Raw genomic sequence first — 17754 nt, 5'->3', positions numbered from 1 at the left:
ACAAGGTGGCTCAACCCCAGGTCTCCGTCAGTTTGGGGTCCCTGCCTCCACTTCCCCAGGGGGGAGCAGTTGAAGGACTAGCCTACAGGGGTGAGTCCGCTTTAGGTAGCTGGGATGGGGGCTGGAGAGAGAGAGGTCCTGATTGGCTTGCTCAGCAGAGGAGTCAGATCGTAACTGACTCCAGAACTTACCTGAACTGGTAAACAGGGCCTGATGTCCCTGGAGTGGTCATCCTCTTGATTAGGTTAAAACCAGACTAGAGATAGTGGATGGTGGGTGGGAGAGTGCTGGTTGTAGGGGTTTGTCAAGGTGGTTTTTTTTTTTTAGCCTTCCTGCAGGACTCAGGAGATTCTGAGATTTCTTCTTTCTTGTAACACAGTGTTAAACTGATCTGATTAGCATTACAAGGGATTGAAGTTTAAGAGAATAGACATTTATAGACTTTAGGGGTCTAGGAATTTGTAAGATGTGGGGCAAATTAGTACAAATAGCAGAGGACCTGTCTCTCATTCATTCTTACAACAAAGCAGAGTGGTCCTAAACTTAAGGGTGCATTACAATCATCTGGCTGGCTTGTTAAAAATTCAGGTTTCCAAATCCCTACCCGCTGAGATTCTAATTCATTTGGTTTGGTTTGATGCTAAAAGCTGCAATTATAGGAAGCACTTCAGATGCTGAAGTTCAATGAATTCTGGGTGCAGGTCAATTTTGGTTTTACCATTTCTCTACTGCATGCTTGTGGGTAAATTATTTAGCATCTCTTTAATTTTCTTCTTCTGTCTTGTGTCTTGTAAGAATTAACCAAGATAATTCAAATAAACATTTAGTACACTTGTTTATGCTAAAAAGTTACCATATTATTATTATATACATACCTATTCAAAGCCAAGCATTATGTTAGGCACTAAGAACACCATTATCAAAAGTAAAGAAACACAGGGAATTCCCTGGCAGTCCAGTGGTTAGGACTCTGAGCTTTCACTGCTGACTCAATCTGCAGGGTTCAATCCCTGGTCGGGAAACTAAGATCCCACAGGCCGCGCAGCGTGGCCAAAAAAAAAAAAAAAAAGTAAAGAAACAGGCTGCTCTAGTGGTTAACATAGGCTTTCTATCTTTTGCCACCCTAGGCTATTTGTCCCTTTGCAGAGTTGGCAACTTTGTTCTGGGAGCTCAGCTCAAACCTCCCCTCTTCTGAGGCCTTTGCTGTGACAACAGGGTCTAAAAGAGATGCCCAGTCACTCTATGACATTATTCTATTTTATTAAATTATCGTGCATATTTGTGGACTCATTTATTATCATTTTCCCTCCACTAGAGCCCAAGTTTCCTGGAGGATCTTGTCTGTTTTGTTCTCCGCTTTGCTGCCAGCCCCTAGGACAGAGTGTGGCACAGAGTACACAGTCGGTCCTTACTGGAGAAAGAAATGGATGAAAAGTCTAGTGAGGAGGTATATGTATAAACAAGTACCTAAAAAACAATGTGCTAAGTGTTATGGAAAGGGAATGTTGCCTGTCATTCCGGTAAACAAAGAATGTGACCTGCCATTCCAGTAAACAACGAATGTTGCCCGCCATCAAGCCATCAGCCAGTGTGGTCTCCCCCTGCACACTCCCACCCCATGGTGCACCCTGAGGGGAAGTCAGGATGGAGAGAAACAGGAAACATTCTGTGCTCTGGATACTGGCCCTAGGTAGTTAAGATGCATATCTAAGGAATAATTTCAGTGAGCCCCAGATGTTTGCATCTTCCCCATACATAGTAAAGCACTAAAATTAACTTGAGATGTCTGTTTTTTGTGATAAGCAGTCATATTTCCATGTTCGACTATGTTTTTGTTTTTGTTTTTTTTTAAGCAAAAACTGTATATCCTGGCTCCTCTTCGGAGCAGTTCCTCAGAGCTATCTGAGAGGCTGTCTCCCAGGCTACAGTCCTTAGTAAGGTCCCCAAATAAAACTTAACTCTCAACTTTTAGTTTGTGCATTTTTCTCTGATCATCAGTGTCAAGGGCTTTTGGAAGCTATACCATATAGGAAATTCCAGGCTACATCACTCCAAGACAGGGCAACAAAATCTCCCACTTTTCTGAAAACCTGTAAGATGTAGAACTTCTGGGGGCAAGGATGACCTGGCTGGAACTGGTATTAGATCTCTCTAGACCTCATCTCTTGTGGCAGTGCACAGAAGCATTTGTATTTTGTTTCTGTGTGCCAACCCAGCTCTACAGTAGAGGTTGGAGAGAAGTAGGAAACTTGAACATATAGAAAATGCCTTTTATAACCAAAGTTAATAGATCCCTTAAGGCGTCCCTGTTACTGAACTGAACTTGTGTCTGCTCACCACACAGCAAAGCTAATTTACTGACACTGGGTTGTGGTGAAGGAAAGTATAGTAGTTATTGCAGGGTCCAGCCAGGAGTACAGGTGGTCTTGTACTCAAAAGACCTGAAATCCCTGATGGCTTTCAGGAAAGGGTTATTATTTTTTCTTTTTTAAAAAAATTTATTTATTAAAAAATTTTTAATCAAAGTTTTTTTATTGAAGTATAGTTGATTTACAATGCTGTGTTAATTTCTGCTGTACAGCAAAGTGATTCAGTTATATATATATATATATATATATATATATATATATATATATATATATATATATACATTCTTAAATGCAACATTTGAAGTTAGGGTTGCAAGGGGCATGACTTTCTTCTGATTGGTTGGTGGTGAGGTAACAGGGTGGTGTTTCAGGAATTTTAATCATCAACCTTCTGGTTCCAACCAGTCTGGGGTCTATGTGCTTGTGCTCAGCATAGAGCCACCATCCTCCACCTGGGTGGGGATGTTAGTTTCTGCAGAACAGCTCAAAGGTATATGTCAGATCATTATGCATATCCTTTGAGGAAGAACTTGGGCTGGTTTATCATTGAGCTATTGTTTCTTGACTGCTTTACCTTTGTTTCTGTGTTCCTTCACCTCCCTAATTAGTAACTGCTTGAGTCTGCTCTTTGGCACTCAGGGAAGGCCTAGGAGACCAAAGCCTTTTCCTACAAATAAGAAACAGGGGACACAGAGGGGTTTTTGTACCAGGGAGGGTCCTGCAGGGCTCTGCTTGGTTTCATCCCCAGAGCTGGGGTATCTCAGGATTAGGCTGGATCTGTTAGAATTACAGAGTGGAGAAGACTCTCAGGCCTGCTCTAGGCAGGCCTCTGAGGAGAAACGTAAGGTTCTTATTTCTCCTTAGCTTCAAGGTAAGATACACTATGTGCAAGTGTATCTTGTACCTCCAACATATGTGATTCTGTAACAGGGAAGAGCCAAATCTGACTACATGTTGGATCTGTTTCTTTTACTTTAACCTTTGATTCCTGTTGCTTTTGTTCACTAAAAGGATACTGTCTATACACAATGGCCTGCCTCAGGGAACCCTGCCTCTCTGCCTGAACCAAAGTGCCTTTGTTCAGGGAAACATCCTGACCCTGTCCACCTGTGAATGGCTGCAAGAAAGAAGAAATTAACACAACCCCTCCCCAAGGCTGGCCATTCCAGGGGACATTGCAATTCTTATGGTCTCTTTACTTTACTTCCTCATCTCCTCTCCCTCTCTGTTCTATAAAAGGAACTGGCATCCAAACCCCATAAGATGGTTTTTCGGACACACTAGTCTGCCATCTTCGCAGTCTGCTGGCTTTCGGAATAAAGTCGTATTGTATCCCTTGCCTCAACACCTCTCTCCGATTTATTGGCCTGTCGTGCAGCATGCAGAGCGAGCTTGGACTCGGTAACAATTTTACATATGATTTTATGTGTGATTAAAGTATTAATATGGTCTTTATGGGTGGAAACTAATTTTGACAAACCCTCTTGTTGTGGTCTGAACGCGCGTTGGAAAAGAATTTCCAGACACAAGGTAGAATGTAAAGAAGATAGAATTTATTAGAGGGAAGGGTTGCTGCCAGAACACCGGGCCGACTTCCTAGTAGTCTGGGAGAGTCGAGCCTGAACACGTGCTATTGATCAGTTTTTATAGCCAGAATACAAAAGAATGGTCCGAGGTGAAAATTTTGTTTACTGATGGTTGAGGCACATATACCTTCCTTCTATAGGGTGGGAGTGAGACAGGGAAGATGCCTTTCCTTATTTGGGACAAGCGGGCTCAGGAATTTCATAACCATCGAAACATGGTGGGGAGGGCGATTGATTAAGAGTCCGGTAGGGGGTGTGATGTCGAAACATTTTCAGGCAGGGTCGTCCTTTGTCTTTGAAGCACCATTGTCCTTGGAGCACCACACCTCCTTCCTGTGCCTGTAAATCATATTAAATATTCCAGAAGTAGGTGGAACTGATGACCTGACAGTTCAGGCCTGGCAGGGATAGATCATTCTTTGGTTTCAAATGGGTGTCATCGCCTTTTGAATGAACTATGAATATGGTGTGACCCTTAGAGTAAACAAAGGAACTGAGTACAATAGCTCTAAAGTTGCTCTCTCCAATACGACAGCTACTAGCCACATGTGGCTACTTAGATTTGAATTAATAAAAATTAAAGTTCCATCGCTTCTCGGCCTTTTGGCTAAGATCAAGTGTAGTATCTGTTCTTATCAGTTTAATATCTGATACGTTCTCTTTCTGAGAACAACATATTAAACAGATTTTTTGGAGCAGGAAGTTGGAGTAGGAGCTTGCTCCATCCACTTCACACATTGATCTGGTATTGCAGTATCTCCAGGACTGGTGCACTCCTCTGGGGATAATAACTGAAGTTTAAAAAGCAATAACCAGACTTCCCTGGTGGTCCAGTGGGTAAGAATCCGCCTTCCAATACAGGGGGCGCAGGTTCGATCCCTGTGCTGTCACTGCAATGAGAAGCCCGCACACCGCAACGAAGAGTAGCCCTGCTCGCCTCTCAACTAGAGAAAGCCTGCGCACAGCAATGAAGACCCAATGCAGCCAAAAATAAATACAGAAAAGAAAAGAAAAGAGAAGAAAAGAAACAGCCCTAAAGAAGAGATGCATAGGTTGAGATACTGGGGAAGAGGCAAAGAGCTTCCATTCCCTCTCGGGATGTGTGACCCTCCCAGCATCTGGATGTGATAAGCAACTTATAAGTTCTTGGAACCCTTTTGGTTAGCGTTTTTTTAATGGAGGCTTCATTACATAGGCATGATTGATTATATAATTGGCCATTGGTGATTGAATTCAATCTCCAGCCCCCTCCCCTTCCTCGACCTTGAGGAGGAACTGAAAGTTCCAACCTTGGAATCATGTGGCAATCATTCCCCTGGCATCTAGCCCCCATCCTTAGGGACTTCCCAAAAGTCACTTCATTAACATAAACTCCAGTGTGGTTGAAACGGGTTTGTTACGAATAACAAAAGACATTCCTTCTACCTTTATTGCTCTGGAGCTATTTCCGAAACTGGGGACAAAAACAAGTATTATAACAAAAGATGTTCCTATTGCTCTTACCACTTAGGAAATAATGAGGGTTTAAGGAGTTCTGTGCCAGGAACCGGAGATGAAGAACAAATGTATATTTCTGGTTATATCACACTGTCATACAAGGAAAGGGGGTTTTGGCCACACTAGGGCCAAAGTTTAAAAGATGGAGCTGTTACATGCAATAGCAGAGAGAAGCAAAAGGAGGGATCTGAAGGAGAAAGTGAAAATACAAGGGAAAAGAATTGGAAAACAGACTCTCATGCAGAGATTTTCTTTAGAAGAGTCCTCTTCTTTGGAGGAGTTGTCTTTCTTTTGATAAAGAATGTCATTTCTTACTGTAGAGAGATACATTGTAAAATCATGGCCTTTGTTTATAAGGGGACCTTCTTGCCCTTCTACTTTTCCATTGTTTTATGATGTTGAGTGTTGAAGGGTAGCAGAATATGCCACCCCAAAATATGCCACCTTAGCATAAGGAATATTTTGAGCTGAAGGCAACTGGGAAGAAGCAGATGCAAGGACAGCTCTCTGCCCTCCTCCTATTTGCCTAAAAGCAGGACAGAAAGATGTCTCCCCTCCTCTCTCCACCAGGAAGGACAGAACTCTAGATCCTTACCAGCACAGAGAGGGCACCAGAGGAATCTACATAACAAACGTCACTAATTAGCCCTTATTTTTCATTAATGCTTCATATATTTACTTTCTCACAATTTGCTGCCCTAGAAACTCAAAGTTCTTTTTCTCTGTCTTGTTACTTCTCTAAAAATATATCGCTCTTTTTGTTAAGATGCTATTGTTATAAACAAGACAACAGGCTCAAAATGGAGTCACTTATGCTAACTTAATTACAATTTCAGCTCTCCCAGAAATGGAATCTTAAACCAGTCAATCAGGGATTGCCTGATCAGTACTAGTTAGGTAATCTGCCTAATAGACCCCTGCCATCCGCTAAAGGAAAGTGACCTTGCCGTAACCAATCTGCTTTTTTGTCTAGTATAATCTAATTGTTCCCTCTCCCTTCTGCCTATAAAAGTCTCTTATTTTAGATAGCTCCTCAGAGTGCCTTTCTATGTGCTGGTTGGATGCTGCCCAACTCATGAATTGTTGAATAAAGCCAATAAAATCTTTAAATTTTACTGAGTTGAATCTTGCTTGTTAACATTATATAAGCCCAAGTTCTAACCACCCTTTTGAGTTACTTGTAACTGAGTGCTCCCCTGTGTATGTGCGATGCATATGTTAGGAAAATTGTTTGTTTTTCTCTTGTTAATCTGTTTTTTGTCAGTCTAAATTATAGGGCCAATGAACCTGAGTAGAGGGAAACAGTTTTTCTTCTCAGTGTTTTAGTAACAAAACATCTAAGGTCTACTCTGACTGCAGCTTCAACTTATAAATTTGATTTGCCCTCTGAGAGCCATCTGGGTTGAAGTCCCTCCAGTACCCAATATTTTGCATGCCCAAAATATTGGGGCTCTGTGCTTTGCCAACTTCTAATTATTCAGAAAAATAGGGAAGCAGACATAGTTAATTACCAGGGTTATTGATAGTTGATAAGAGCAAATATATCCTGAACATTTACTCTGTGTCAAGTGCTATGTTAAATGCTTAATGTTAACATTATCTCATTTAATCCCCACAACCTGTCAACTAAAGGTCACTCTCGCCATCCAACTCTAAAAGGATTGAGTCATTAGCCACTGTGGTTGCTGACTTTCAATACATCCTGAAAGGAGTTCAGGGCAGAGGTCAGGAATGAGGCATTCTGTGCTTTGGGAAAACTGGCAGAACAGGCCTTCAGATAGATATTTTCAGGAGAAAATTTTATGAACCCAATTGAGACAGGAGGGTCGGGGGCAGGACACAACCTTTAAAAGAATGACACACAGGGGAATTTCCTGGTGGTCCAGTGGTTAAGACTTGATGCTTTCACTGAAGGGGCCCGGGTTCAATCCCTGGTCAGGGAACTAAGATCCCACAAGCCATGTGGCCTGGCCCCCCCCCCCAAAAAGAATGACACAGCTGTAGAGGATAGGACAAATACTGGTTAGAATCAACTAGGCCCAAGATGGGAGGAGATTCGAATTCCATTAGACCTTGAGCCTCATTATAAGCTCATGGTAATACATGTACGTGCTAAATGACACACCCACCAGCACCATGACAGTTCTGAGGCTGGCCAAAAAAGGCCAAAAAGTGGGCAGCGGTCCAGCTCCTGGAAATCTCAGCCCCTTCCCCCAAATAGTTGGAAATCCTCCCACTTGTTAGATTATGAAATTACCCAGCCCATAAAAACTAACGACCTCGTACTCTGGGGCCTATCTCCTGAGATGACCCACTTTCTGTCTGTGGAGTGTGTAACTCCTGAATAAATCTGCTTTCGCTCTATTTCAGCTAGCTCTTGAATTCTTTCCTGCAGGAAGCCAAGGACCCTCCTTGGTGGCCCATCTCTTCTTGCTGTTTTAAGTAGTCCAGAAAGATTTAGGTCATTATATTCGTGTTTGACTTTGCAGATCTCAGAAAACAATGCATTCAGTAAGTGAATTTTTCATCTCTTCTGCTTTCCCCCTTTGGGAGTTCCTGTGGAGATGTTATGATAATAGTTGACATGGATGAAAGGCAGACAAAACATAAGGAAGAGACTACTGGAAGGAGCCTGGCTGATTCCCCTGAGGAATCCACTCCTAAATGATTAAAAAGCATCAGCCTGGCCTTTAAAGTTTGAAGTTGAATACTGGTGAGGAAGCTACCCTCCTACTTACTGATGAGACAGGGAGAAAGGTTCAACTTGTCAGAGAAACTGACGCTTCTTGCCTTATTATATTGAAATAGGAACTGGTCTGGTTATCCACATTTTTTTTTTTTTCCCTCAGCAACATAAGAGAACTTAGATTGAACTTAAGTTCTCATAACAGTGCAAATCTCCGTGGGTGTGAATATGAATATATCTTTTTAAATAGATTGTAAATCTTTCTGAGGACATGGAGTATTTCTCTTCTTTCTAGAGCTAAGCAAGGTTTTGCTCATGACTGATAATCAGTACATTTGTTGATGCTGATTTGGTTCCAGTTTAAACACAAATAAGAAGTGAAAATGAAGGAAGGTTGTCGTTTACTTGCTGTTTTAGGAATTTTGCTTCAGTACCTAGGATAGTTCAAAATTATTAATAAGCTGAAAAAGTACCTGGTTTATGTACCACCTGCAGCTGATAGTGAGATGAACTAGGTCTGGAAGGTCAGATTCATGTTAAATTAAAAGGGCAGCAAAAGCCAGAAACTAAGGTGGATCTTATTTTTCAAAAAAGTTAAAACGCTAAGTATAAATAGTTAATCCCACTTGTTAAAATACAAAACCTCAAACCTTTAGTTTCCTCTGCAAAATAAATTGGAGAGGGTAGGGCTTGAACCAGGCACCAGGCAATGCTCTTGCAGGTCTTTTAGCGCTGACATCCTGGGATAGTACGACGGGTTCAAGATGTCAGCTTGGGAGTAGGAGGCTGCTAAACTTGATCATATACTCTATGCACTTTAATGGACTTTCTCCCCGCCCCTGCCCATCACCAGCTCTTTTACGACTATATCAGATCCCCCTGAGGATACCTACACTCTAGCATAACGAACTACAATTTAGCAAAACGTGGGCCCGAGGAGGCACCCAATAAATGTCTGCTGAATGAATGAACACCTGCGGGCTTAGGTTCCACCGCGCTTATTCGTAAGCGTCTCCAAGGACCAGATCGCAAATCGAGTTCAGGCCCGGGTAGAGGTCGAGCTCCCCAACCCCGCTCCGCACTTCTCTCCTCCAACAACCAAGTCTAAACTGATGCCTGCTCAGTGACCGGCCGCGGTGGTTCTCACTGCGGGGCAACTTGACTTGCTCTAATGATCTGGGACAGGCATCTGCCGTTAGCGCCCTCAGCAGAATTAGGACCGAGCGGGTACTGAACCGGGAAAAGCCAGACATTGCCTTAAAGCAGATCCAAATAGTTCATCTTTGAGGACGCTGGTGGACCAAAGAGAACGCTGTCCGCTGAAAAACCTCTTCCCCTCTTCCTCCCACACTATCTTGTTGCTGGAGCAACTGTGGGCGTCACTAACATGACGGCGGAAATAGCGCAAAAAGATACACGTCTCCAGATCACGGACAGACCCGTTGCGCAGGCGCACTAGCTTTCTCTGGCTGTAGTTCTCATTCTGTAGATATATTCTGCGTCTGCGCGTTACTTGTTTCGTGCCTTGGCCGGCCTATACGCCTGCGCAAAGTAGCAAATGGGGGAGGGCGGAGCTGGTTATTAGCGGTGCGCATGCGCCGACACTACATCCGGTGTGGTCGTCGGGTCCGCTAGGAGTGTGGGGTACGCCGGCCGGAATATCGAGCGTGTAGTCATGTCGGCGTCGGTGTTGTCGGTCATCTCGCGGTTCTTAGAAGAGTACTTGAGCTCCACTCCTCAGCGTCTGAAGTTGTTGGACGCGTACCTCCTGTATATACTGCTGACCGGGGCGCTGCAATTCGGTTATTGTCTCCTCGTGGGGACCTTCCCCTTCAACTCTTTCCTCTCGGGCTTCATCTCCTGTGTGGGGAGTTTTATCCTAGCGGGTAATGATTCTATAAGTGATATCAGTTATAATGTGTTACTTTGATGCGTGCTTTTATTCCCACAGTACTCGTCTCTCTATATGAGACCACCGCCTCGTGAAGTTGAGAGAGGAACCTGCATTGCCCTCTTTTTGTGAATGGGGAAATTGAGGCACATTCAGGTTGTCGTGCCTAATACCAAAGAGCCGCCGAGGAGCTGGGATTAAATGTGGAAACACCTTCATGTTGCTGTTCAACCTGGTGGTCCACTTCACTTCATATTGGTCCATGGAAAACTCCCACCTTTCACTTAGCTTTAACACAACTTTGAAGTTGGTAAACTTTTAAAATGGAAAACCCAACTCTGAAGCTGTCATTTCACTATCCTGAACTCAGTTTTCACTCACATAGGTCTATTTTAGCTTTATTATTCTGATTCCCAGCAAATTTGATACCTTGTAGACTGCCATATTTAACGAGAGCTGACTGTCCCCATATATTTTTGCCAAAATCTGAACTTTCTTGCTCAACAGGGATTCAGTGAATACTGAGTCCAGGCTTGGCCCAGGGAGTGTTGGCCAGTACGGTTTATAGGTGGCTACCACATGAACTTTTCCAGTCATGGTATCACCTGCTGCATGACTTGGAAAATATGCCAAAATTCATGTTTGTTTTTTTTTTCCACGTGTGATCATCAACAGTCACATTGTAAATTGTGTTTTGAATCTCATGCAAGGTATGGTAAAAGCTTTGGGGATACATCTGGTGTACGTTTCTTGTCCTGAATGAGTTTACAGTGTAATTGGGGCATAGACAAAATACAGCGTTAGAATTGTCTGGAGACTTCATTTACAGTGGAGTCTTAATTACAGCTTAAAGTTAGAAACCTATAGGATGCTTATTACACATTCAAATTGCTAGTTCAGACTCATGCCAGAGATACTCTGCCTTCTCCTTTGTTTCTCAAGATAAGTCTAAGGACTTAAGGACTAGTTCAGTAAGCCTGGCCTGGAGTTGCAGAGTAAGCCTGTACATCTTTGAATTTTGGCTTAGATGACCAAGACCTGGTTCTCTGTAGCAGCATCCTGGTCTATAGGAGTTTATATGTTACCATCATCAGATATACTACCCTACCCTCTTTGCTCTAGACTCCTCCTTCCTCCTGTAAAATACTGTTCATGACTAAGAATTTTATTAGCCAGACAGGAGAAGGAATCTTTTTATTTAATTTATTTATTTTTTATTTCTTTGGCCACCACATGGCATGTGGGATCTTAGTTCCCTGACCAGGGATTGAACCCGCGGCCCCTGCCTTGGAAGCACGGCATCTTAACCACTGGACCACCAGGGAAGTCCCAGGAGAAGGAATCTTGAGAATGTCTGATTTTGTTTTCCAGGTCTGGAAAGAGTAGGAATAGGGCGGGGCCTAAAAGGTGATTTAAAAAAAAAGCCTTCTCTGTGCTGAAGTCACCCTGGCTTCATAAGCTTCTAGGGTTAAGAATGACTTCTCAGGGCTACGTGGAAGAGTGGTTTGCAGAAGAGTGGATGTGGACTAGAGTTGCAGATTATTGGTGTGATAAAAGTCAGAAGATTTTTTGAGCAGATAATTTTTCCAGTGCCAGGTCTTTTTTTTTTGAGAATGTTGTGGCTAAAGTTGAATTGGCAGACCCCCTACTCTCCTCCTCAATGAGAAGTTGATGGCCTGTCATTGAAGAGAATGCCTAGTGAAAGGGCACTTTTTTTTTTTTTTTTTTTAGGGCACTTTAATAGTGAGGTCCTTTTGGGGGATTCTGATGTCCATAGGTGTTGGATAATTGGTAATTGGGTCAGGGAAATGAACGTTGCTTTAGGAAAAGAAGGGATTCAAGACAATTCAGAGTTGCTGTGGAAGGGTATCGTTTGCATTTCTTTTGACAGACTTGACCTTACTAAATCCACTGCTGCCATTTGTTAGCTCAGATCCTCAACTGGATACTGTTAGTTTAAAAAATTTTTGGCTGTGTTGGGTCTTTGTTGTGGTGCGTGGGCTTCTCATTGCGGTGGCTTCTCGTTGCGGAGCATGGGCTCTAGGTGCGTGGGCTTTAGTAGTTGTGGCACGCGGGCTCAGTAGTTGTGGCACGCGGGCTTAGTTGCGGCACGCGGGCTTAGTTGCTCTGCGGCATGTGGGATCTTCCCGGACCAGGGCTTGAACCTGTGTCGCCTGCATTGGCAGGCGGATTCTTAACCACTGCGCCACCAGGGAAGCAAGCCCTGGATACTGGTTTTAATGGGAAATTTTAAACTTGGAGTTTATCCTTTGTTCTGGTTGTTGGGAAGGGAAGGCTTGTACTTATTTATAGTGCTGAGGTTTCTAACTTCCCCGAGTTGTGTTTCCTATTGGGAGAGAACGGAGGAGGCCAGTTTGGCTGAGAAAGGGAATTGTAGGCGATTACGTTGAAGGATTAGGTAGTGCTGGATGCTAGAGCTTTGAGTGCCAGGCCAAGGAGTTTTATCCTGTAGGTAATAGGAATGCATCTAAGGATTAAAAAATTAAAAAAAAAAGTTTTAGATTTAAGTAAAGGAGAGACTTAAAATTGGTGTTAATGTGTAGGATGAATTGGAGGGAAAAGTTCTTTAGTCTGGTTCCCTTAATTTCTTTTTTGGCAGTCTGTTCTCTTCCATTCCTTCTGCATGTGTTATGTAGCATATGTTCTTTGGAAATTGATTAGTACATTTTAAACTGATATAGGATGCTATCACATTTTTTAAAAAGCCTGGTGTTATTTGGGCCTGATGAAAATGGTCTGTTTTCGTCTATTCCCTCGTGACTGGGACACTTAACCATGGTTTCAAGGAGACAGAGGTAGAAAATTGCCATTGAGAAGTCTTTTTTTTTTGGATCAACAGTTTACAGTATAGTAGGCTTTAAAAGGACTTCAGAGGTAGAATATTTTTCTTCTTTCAGACAGATTTCATACATCCTCAGCAGCTGACTGTTTATCTTGTGGTTAGATCTCTCTAGAGGAGGACATCTGTCCCTTTTTCAGAGTAGCGTGTCAGTGTTGGCAGCCCTTCTAGTTTCCTTTTTTACCTAACTGAAATCCCTCTTTTTGCTCATTTAAAGTGCTATTTTGGAGGGATGAGTGGAAAACAATAAGACTGTCCTTAAAATAAATCTTTGATCCTGAAATCTGTTTTTAAGTCATTTCACAACTTTGGTCTCTGTTTTCTAATCTATGTGAAATATTTACGGATTAAAAAAAGTAGTTTTGTTCCCCCTAGTTTACAGATCCAAAAACAGTTTGAATCTGAAAGGCAAGGAGGCCTAATTCAGAGTGTTTTCTATCTCACGGGAGATCTTGGGCTGTGTGGACTGGGGTCCAGCATTTCTTTGGAAATTATCTATTAGATTTCTGGGCCCATAACTGTTGTCCAGGAGATTGGAAGTTTGCCAGCCTCATGCCTGACAGTCCTGTTGCTAAACCTCTTTCGTATCCCTTGCTACCTCTTCATCCTCTGTCACTCAGGCTCTCAAATACCTCTTATCTGGACTCCTGTAATCTTCCTTATTGATCTCCCACACTCTCATCTCTCTCCCTCCAGTCCATCTTCCACTGTGTTTGCAGGCTTGATTTGACTTGCAAATCTGATTGTGCTACTCCCCACATAAAATTTGTCTGTACCCAAAGAGAAATTTAAAAACACTTTAATGGCATAGAGGGTCTTTGATAATCTGGTCCCGGCCACATCTCCAGCTTCATCTCGTCTCCGCCTCCTCTGTACTTTATATTCCAGCATTATTGAGTTACTTGTTATTCCCTGAACATGCCGAGATGTCTTAAGCTATTTTACCTTTGTTTGACTGCCCAGAAAATGCCTTTACTTCTCAGCCATCTCAGCTCAAGTGCTGCTTCCGTTTGAACCCTTCCCTGGCTCTTCAGATTTAGGTCTTTCTCCTGTATTCCTGTTTCACTATACTGTAGTGGTGTAGTGCTCTTTTCATCTCTGCATCCTCAGTGCTTAGCACTGTATGTTAAATTGTGAGCATGCCTATAATAAGTTAAGGAATATTGAGCAATTATGTGCCAGGTTCCGTGCCAGGGTACTGAGGATTTAACTGTGGAACACGCAGACATGATCTCTACTCCCACAGAGTTTATAGTCTAGTGGGAGATGCAGACAAGTAAACCTGGATATAGTGCTGTGATGGAGAAGTATTGGTGAGAATAGGAACACAAGTAGGCACTCACCCCTGCCCAGTGGTCCTATAATACTTCCCTGATATGTTTGCTTTTCCAAAATATGCTTCATATTTTCTCTCTTCACTTTCATCTATATTTTCTCTTTTCCTTTATTCTCAGTTGATGATCTTGCTTTATTTTTTTTTTGCTAAAAAAGAAATCCTTTCATCTTCCTACCAAGGAATCATAGCAGCCCACCTACACATGGACCCCGTACTCTTTGACTTATTTCCTGTAATTGTGGATGATATATCCCTTTCCTATCAGAGGTCAGCTTCTTCACTTGTGCAGAGGATCCAGTCTTCTCTTGCTCACTCAGGGACTCAGCTTCTGTAATCATCCCTCCATTCTGCATCATTCATTTCTCTCTACTGGATCATTCCCATCATACATACATGCTCTAATAGCGTCCAATGAAAAAAATTAATTTGACTTCAGATACCCCTTCAGCTACTATTACATGTCTTTCTGCTCCATCATCACAGAGTTCCTTGAAAGGATAGTTGTCTAGTTGCTGTGTCTGCTTTCTCACCGTCCATTCATTCCTTAACCTACTCTTGGTGGTGGTCTGTCCCCACCACTACAGTGAAACTGCTCTTGCCATCTTGCCAGATCTAATGGCCATGTACCTCACCTTGCCTGAATGCTCAGCAACGTTTAGCACTTAACATCGTTGGCTGCTTCCTTCTGAGTGAGTGAAGTACCTTCTGCTCAAAGCTTTTGCAGCACTACTCTCTCCTGCTTGTTCCTTCTCACCTCACTGGTTTTTCCTTCCTACTGTTTGTGCTAGGTGCTTCTTGGTCTGAGGGCATTGTTCTAGACCTCTTCTCTGTATTTCTTTCCCATAGGTGAATTTAAATAATGTCTATATAACTACAACTACCACATTTATATTTTCAGTTTTGACCTGTTCCCTGAATTCCAAATTAGTAAGTCCAGTTGCCTACTTGACATCTTCACTTGATGTCTAACACACAACTCCAGATTGAACCTTCCGGCCTAGCCATCTGCCTCTTCGCTGGTCAGTACATGGTGTCAGCTTTGGTTATGTTGTTGAAGCCACAAATTTAGAAGGTTTTTTTTTTTTTTTGGCTGCTCGGCCCGTGGGATCCTAGTTCCCCGACCAGGGATTGAATTGAACCTGGGCCCTCGGCAGTGAAAGCTCAGAGTCCTAACCACTGGACTGCCAGGGAATTCCCTAGAAGGTTTTCTTGATTCCTTGATTTCTCTTATCTCCCACATCCATTACATCAGCAAGCCCTGTCTTCTCCAAAATACAGCCTGTATCTCTTGACCTCTGTCCCTTTGGACTACCATTACCTGAGCTCTTTGGCTCCTGCATGACTCTTTGGCTTCTCGAACTTTGCAAACCATTCTCCGCATTGCAGTTCTACCATCCTTAAAAATTTTAGATCAGATTATTTTACTCATCTGCTCAAAACTTTGGAATATTGCTCCATTGTACTTAGTACTACATCCAGACTCTTTACTGAAGCTTACAAAGCCCCACTGATTTGGCCCTTGTCTCCCTCTTGCCCTTGATCCCTACAGTCTGGTCAGTCTGACCAAGATTGTTCTTGCTATCTGGAATGCTCTGCCCCTAGATCTTTGCATGGTTGACTCCTGTCTTTCAAATTTTGGTCTTAACTAGCACCTTCTTAGAGAAGCCTTCTGTGACCCCCAAATAAGAAATAGCTTCCCAGTCACTCTTTTATTACCTTGCTTTTCTTCGTAGCGCATATCACTACCTCATATTTCCTTGTTTAGTTGTTTTCTCATTTATTATGTTTCTCTCCATTAGGGTGTAAGTTCCCTGGGAGCCAGACTCTTGTCTGTCTTGTTCTGTGCCATAGTCCTAGCACCTGGGACAGTGCATGGCGCGTAGTAGATGCTCAGTAAATATTTTGCTGACTAAGTGAATATTTAAGGAGATAAATTAGAACTGCTAAAATGGAGCAAGCTGCCTTAGGAGGTAGTACATTTCCGTCTTTGGAAGTGCTCAGGAAGGACTGAAGGATCTTTTGTGGAGGAGCTTTTTGAACAGGTGTTCTTTGCCTTTTTGAGAATTACAAACCGTCCAGAGCCTGTGTTACTGATAGAGGCAGCATATCCCTGCATCTGAGGGATTTGCTGCCTCTGTCAGTAACACAGTCTCTGGATGGTTTGTAATTCTGCACCTGGGGATGACTTATCAGATTCTGGATATGGTGAGTATACTTTAGAACTATTCCTAGCTGATTCATGCAGCCTCCCCTGGCATGCCCATATCCGCCACCTCTTGGGTATTTTGTGCATTAGATGGGGTGTTGGTCTTCAGGACCTTCAGGGTCCTTTGCATCTCTGTGCGATTCTGATTCTTATGTTGTCATTGAAGTAACTTGGGTTACTATGATTATGATAATAATAACACATCAATTCATTTCTTTGTCTACCTTCATGGGGAGCTTCTCTTTCCTTTTGTCCCCTCATATTTCTCGAAGCACTACTCTACTCCCATCTTCCACCCCAATAGCCGCTGTTAATTGTGTTTGGTATCTCTTTCTCCAGATTTTTTCCTAGATTCCAACTAAAATAAATGAGAAAATAGTTATTTTTGTGTGTGTGTGTGTGTGTGTGTGTGTGTATGTATATATATATATGCAGTTTAAGAGAAATCTGAAAGGGAGTAATATTTTTGGCTTTTTTTCACTTAATATATCTTAGACATCTTTACTGTCAACGTATAGCAAATTAATCTCATTCTTTTGAATAATTGCATGGGATTTTATTGCATGTCTGTAGTGTAATTTATTTAAGTAATCCCCTTGATGTCATTTGGACTGTCTTCACTTTTTTTTTTCAACTTTACGAACATGCTGTTAGAATGCCTTTGTTCTCTAAGATAAATTCTTTACTCAAAAGACATTTAAAATATAATAGATGTTGCCAGTTGCTCTCCCAAATGGGTGAACCAAGCTATACTCACCACAGTGGGATTTTAATTGGTCGCCCTTGCTTCAGCCAGTGTCCTTCATATTTTGAAGGGTTCAGGTGACTGAAAAGATCCGGGGTTTTTCCACACTGTTTGCATGTTTAAGCATAATGAAGACTCTGTTGCCATGGTGATGGACTCTGAAGAAGTAGTCTGGTAGTTTTATTTTTAAATTTGTTTATTTTTTGTTTATTTATTTTTGGCAGCATTGGTTTTTCGTTGTTGCAGGCTTTCTCTAGTTGTGGTGAGCGGGGGCTACTCTTCATTGTGGTGCGCGGGCTTCTCGTTGCAGTGGCTTCTCTTGTTGCAGAGCACGGGCTCTAGGCGCACAGGCTTCAGTAGTTGTAGCACGCGGGCTCAGTAGTTGTGGCTCGCAGGCTCTAGAGCACAGGCTCAGTAGTTGTGGTGCACGAGCTTAGTTGCTCCGCGGCATGTGGGATCTTCCCGGACCGGGGCTCGAACCCATGTCCCCTGCATTGGCAGGTGGATTCTTAACCACTGTGCCACCAGGGAAGCCCAGTCTGGTAGTTTTCTGACCTTTGGGTTAGATCTCAGTCTGT

The 17754-nt window shown here is 42.7% G+C and overlaps 1 protein-coding gene and 1 non-coding gene across 3 annotated transcripts in view; both read left to right on the top strand.

Annotated features, from left to right (window-relative positions):
• The first annotated feature begins 4542 nt into the window (after nucleotides 1–4542).
• Nucleotides 4543–4734, top strand: LOC132361520 (U2 spliceosomal RNA). The gene has a single exon (XR_009501805.1). It is a non-coding gene; the product is annotated as a U2 spliceosomal RNA (small nuclear RNA).
• Nucleotides 4735–9738: 5004 nt separating this feature from the next.
• Nucleotides 9739–17754, top strand: part of DAD1 (defender against cell death 1) — a 55775-nt gene continuing 47759 nt past the window's right edge. For both annotated transcript variants that reach the window (XM_059913828.1, XM_059913827.1), the window contains exon 1: nucleotides 9739–10024. In XM_059913828.1, the coding sequence (XP_059769811.1) occupies nucleotides 9814–10024 (211 nt within the window). In that variant the 5' untranslated portion in view covers nucleotides 9739–9813. The remainder of the gene's footprint in view (nucleotides 10025–17754) is intronic.

This window comes from Balaenoptera ricei, chromosome 2, assembly GCF_028023285.1.
Source record: "Balaenoptera ricei isolate mBalRic1 chromosome 2, mBalRic1.hap2, whole genome shotgun sequence".
Taxonomy (NCBI): domain Eukaryota; kingdom Metazoa; phylum Chordata; class Mammalia; order Artiodactyla; family Balaenopteridae; genus Balaenoptera; species Balaenoptera ricei.
Note: the sequence above shows the minus strand (reverse complement) of the source record. Positions and strands in the feature narration are given on the sequence as shown.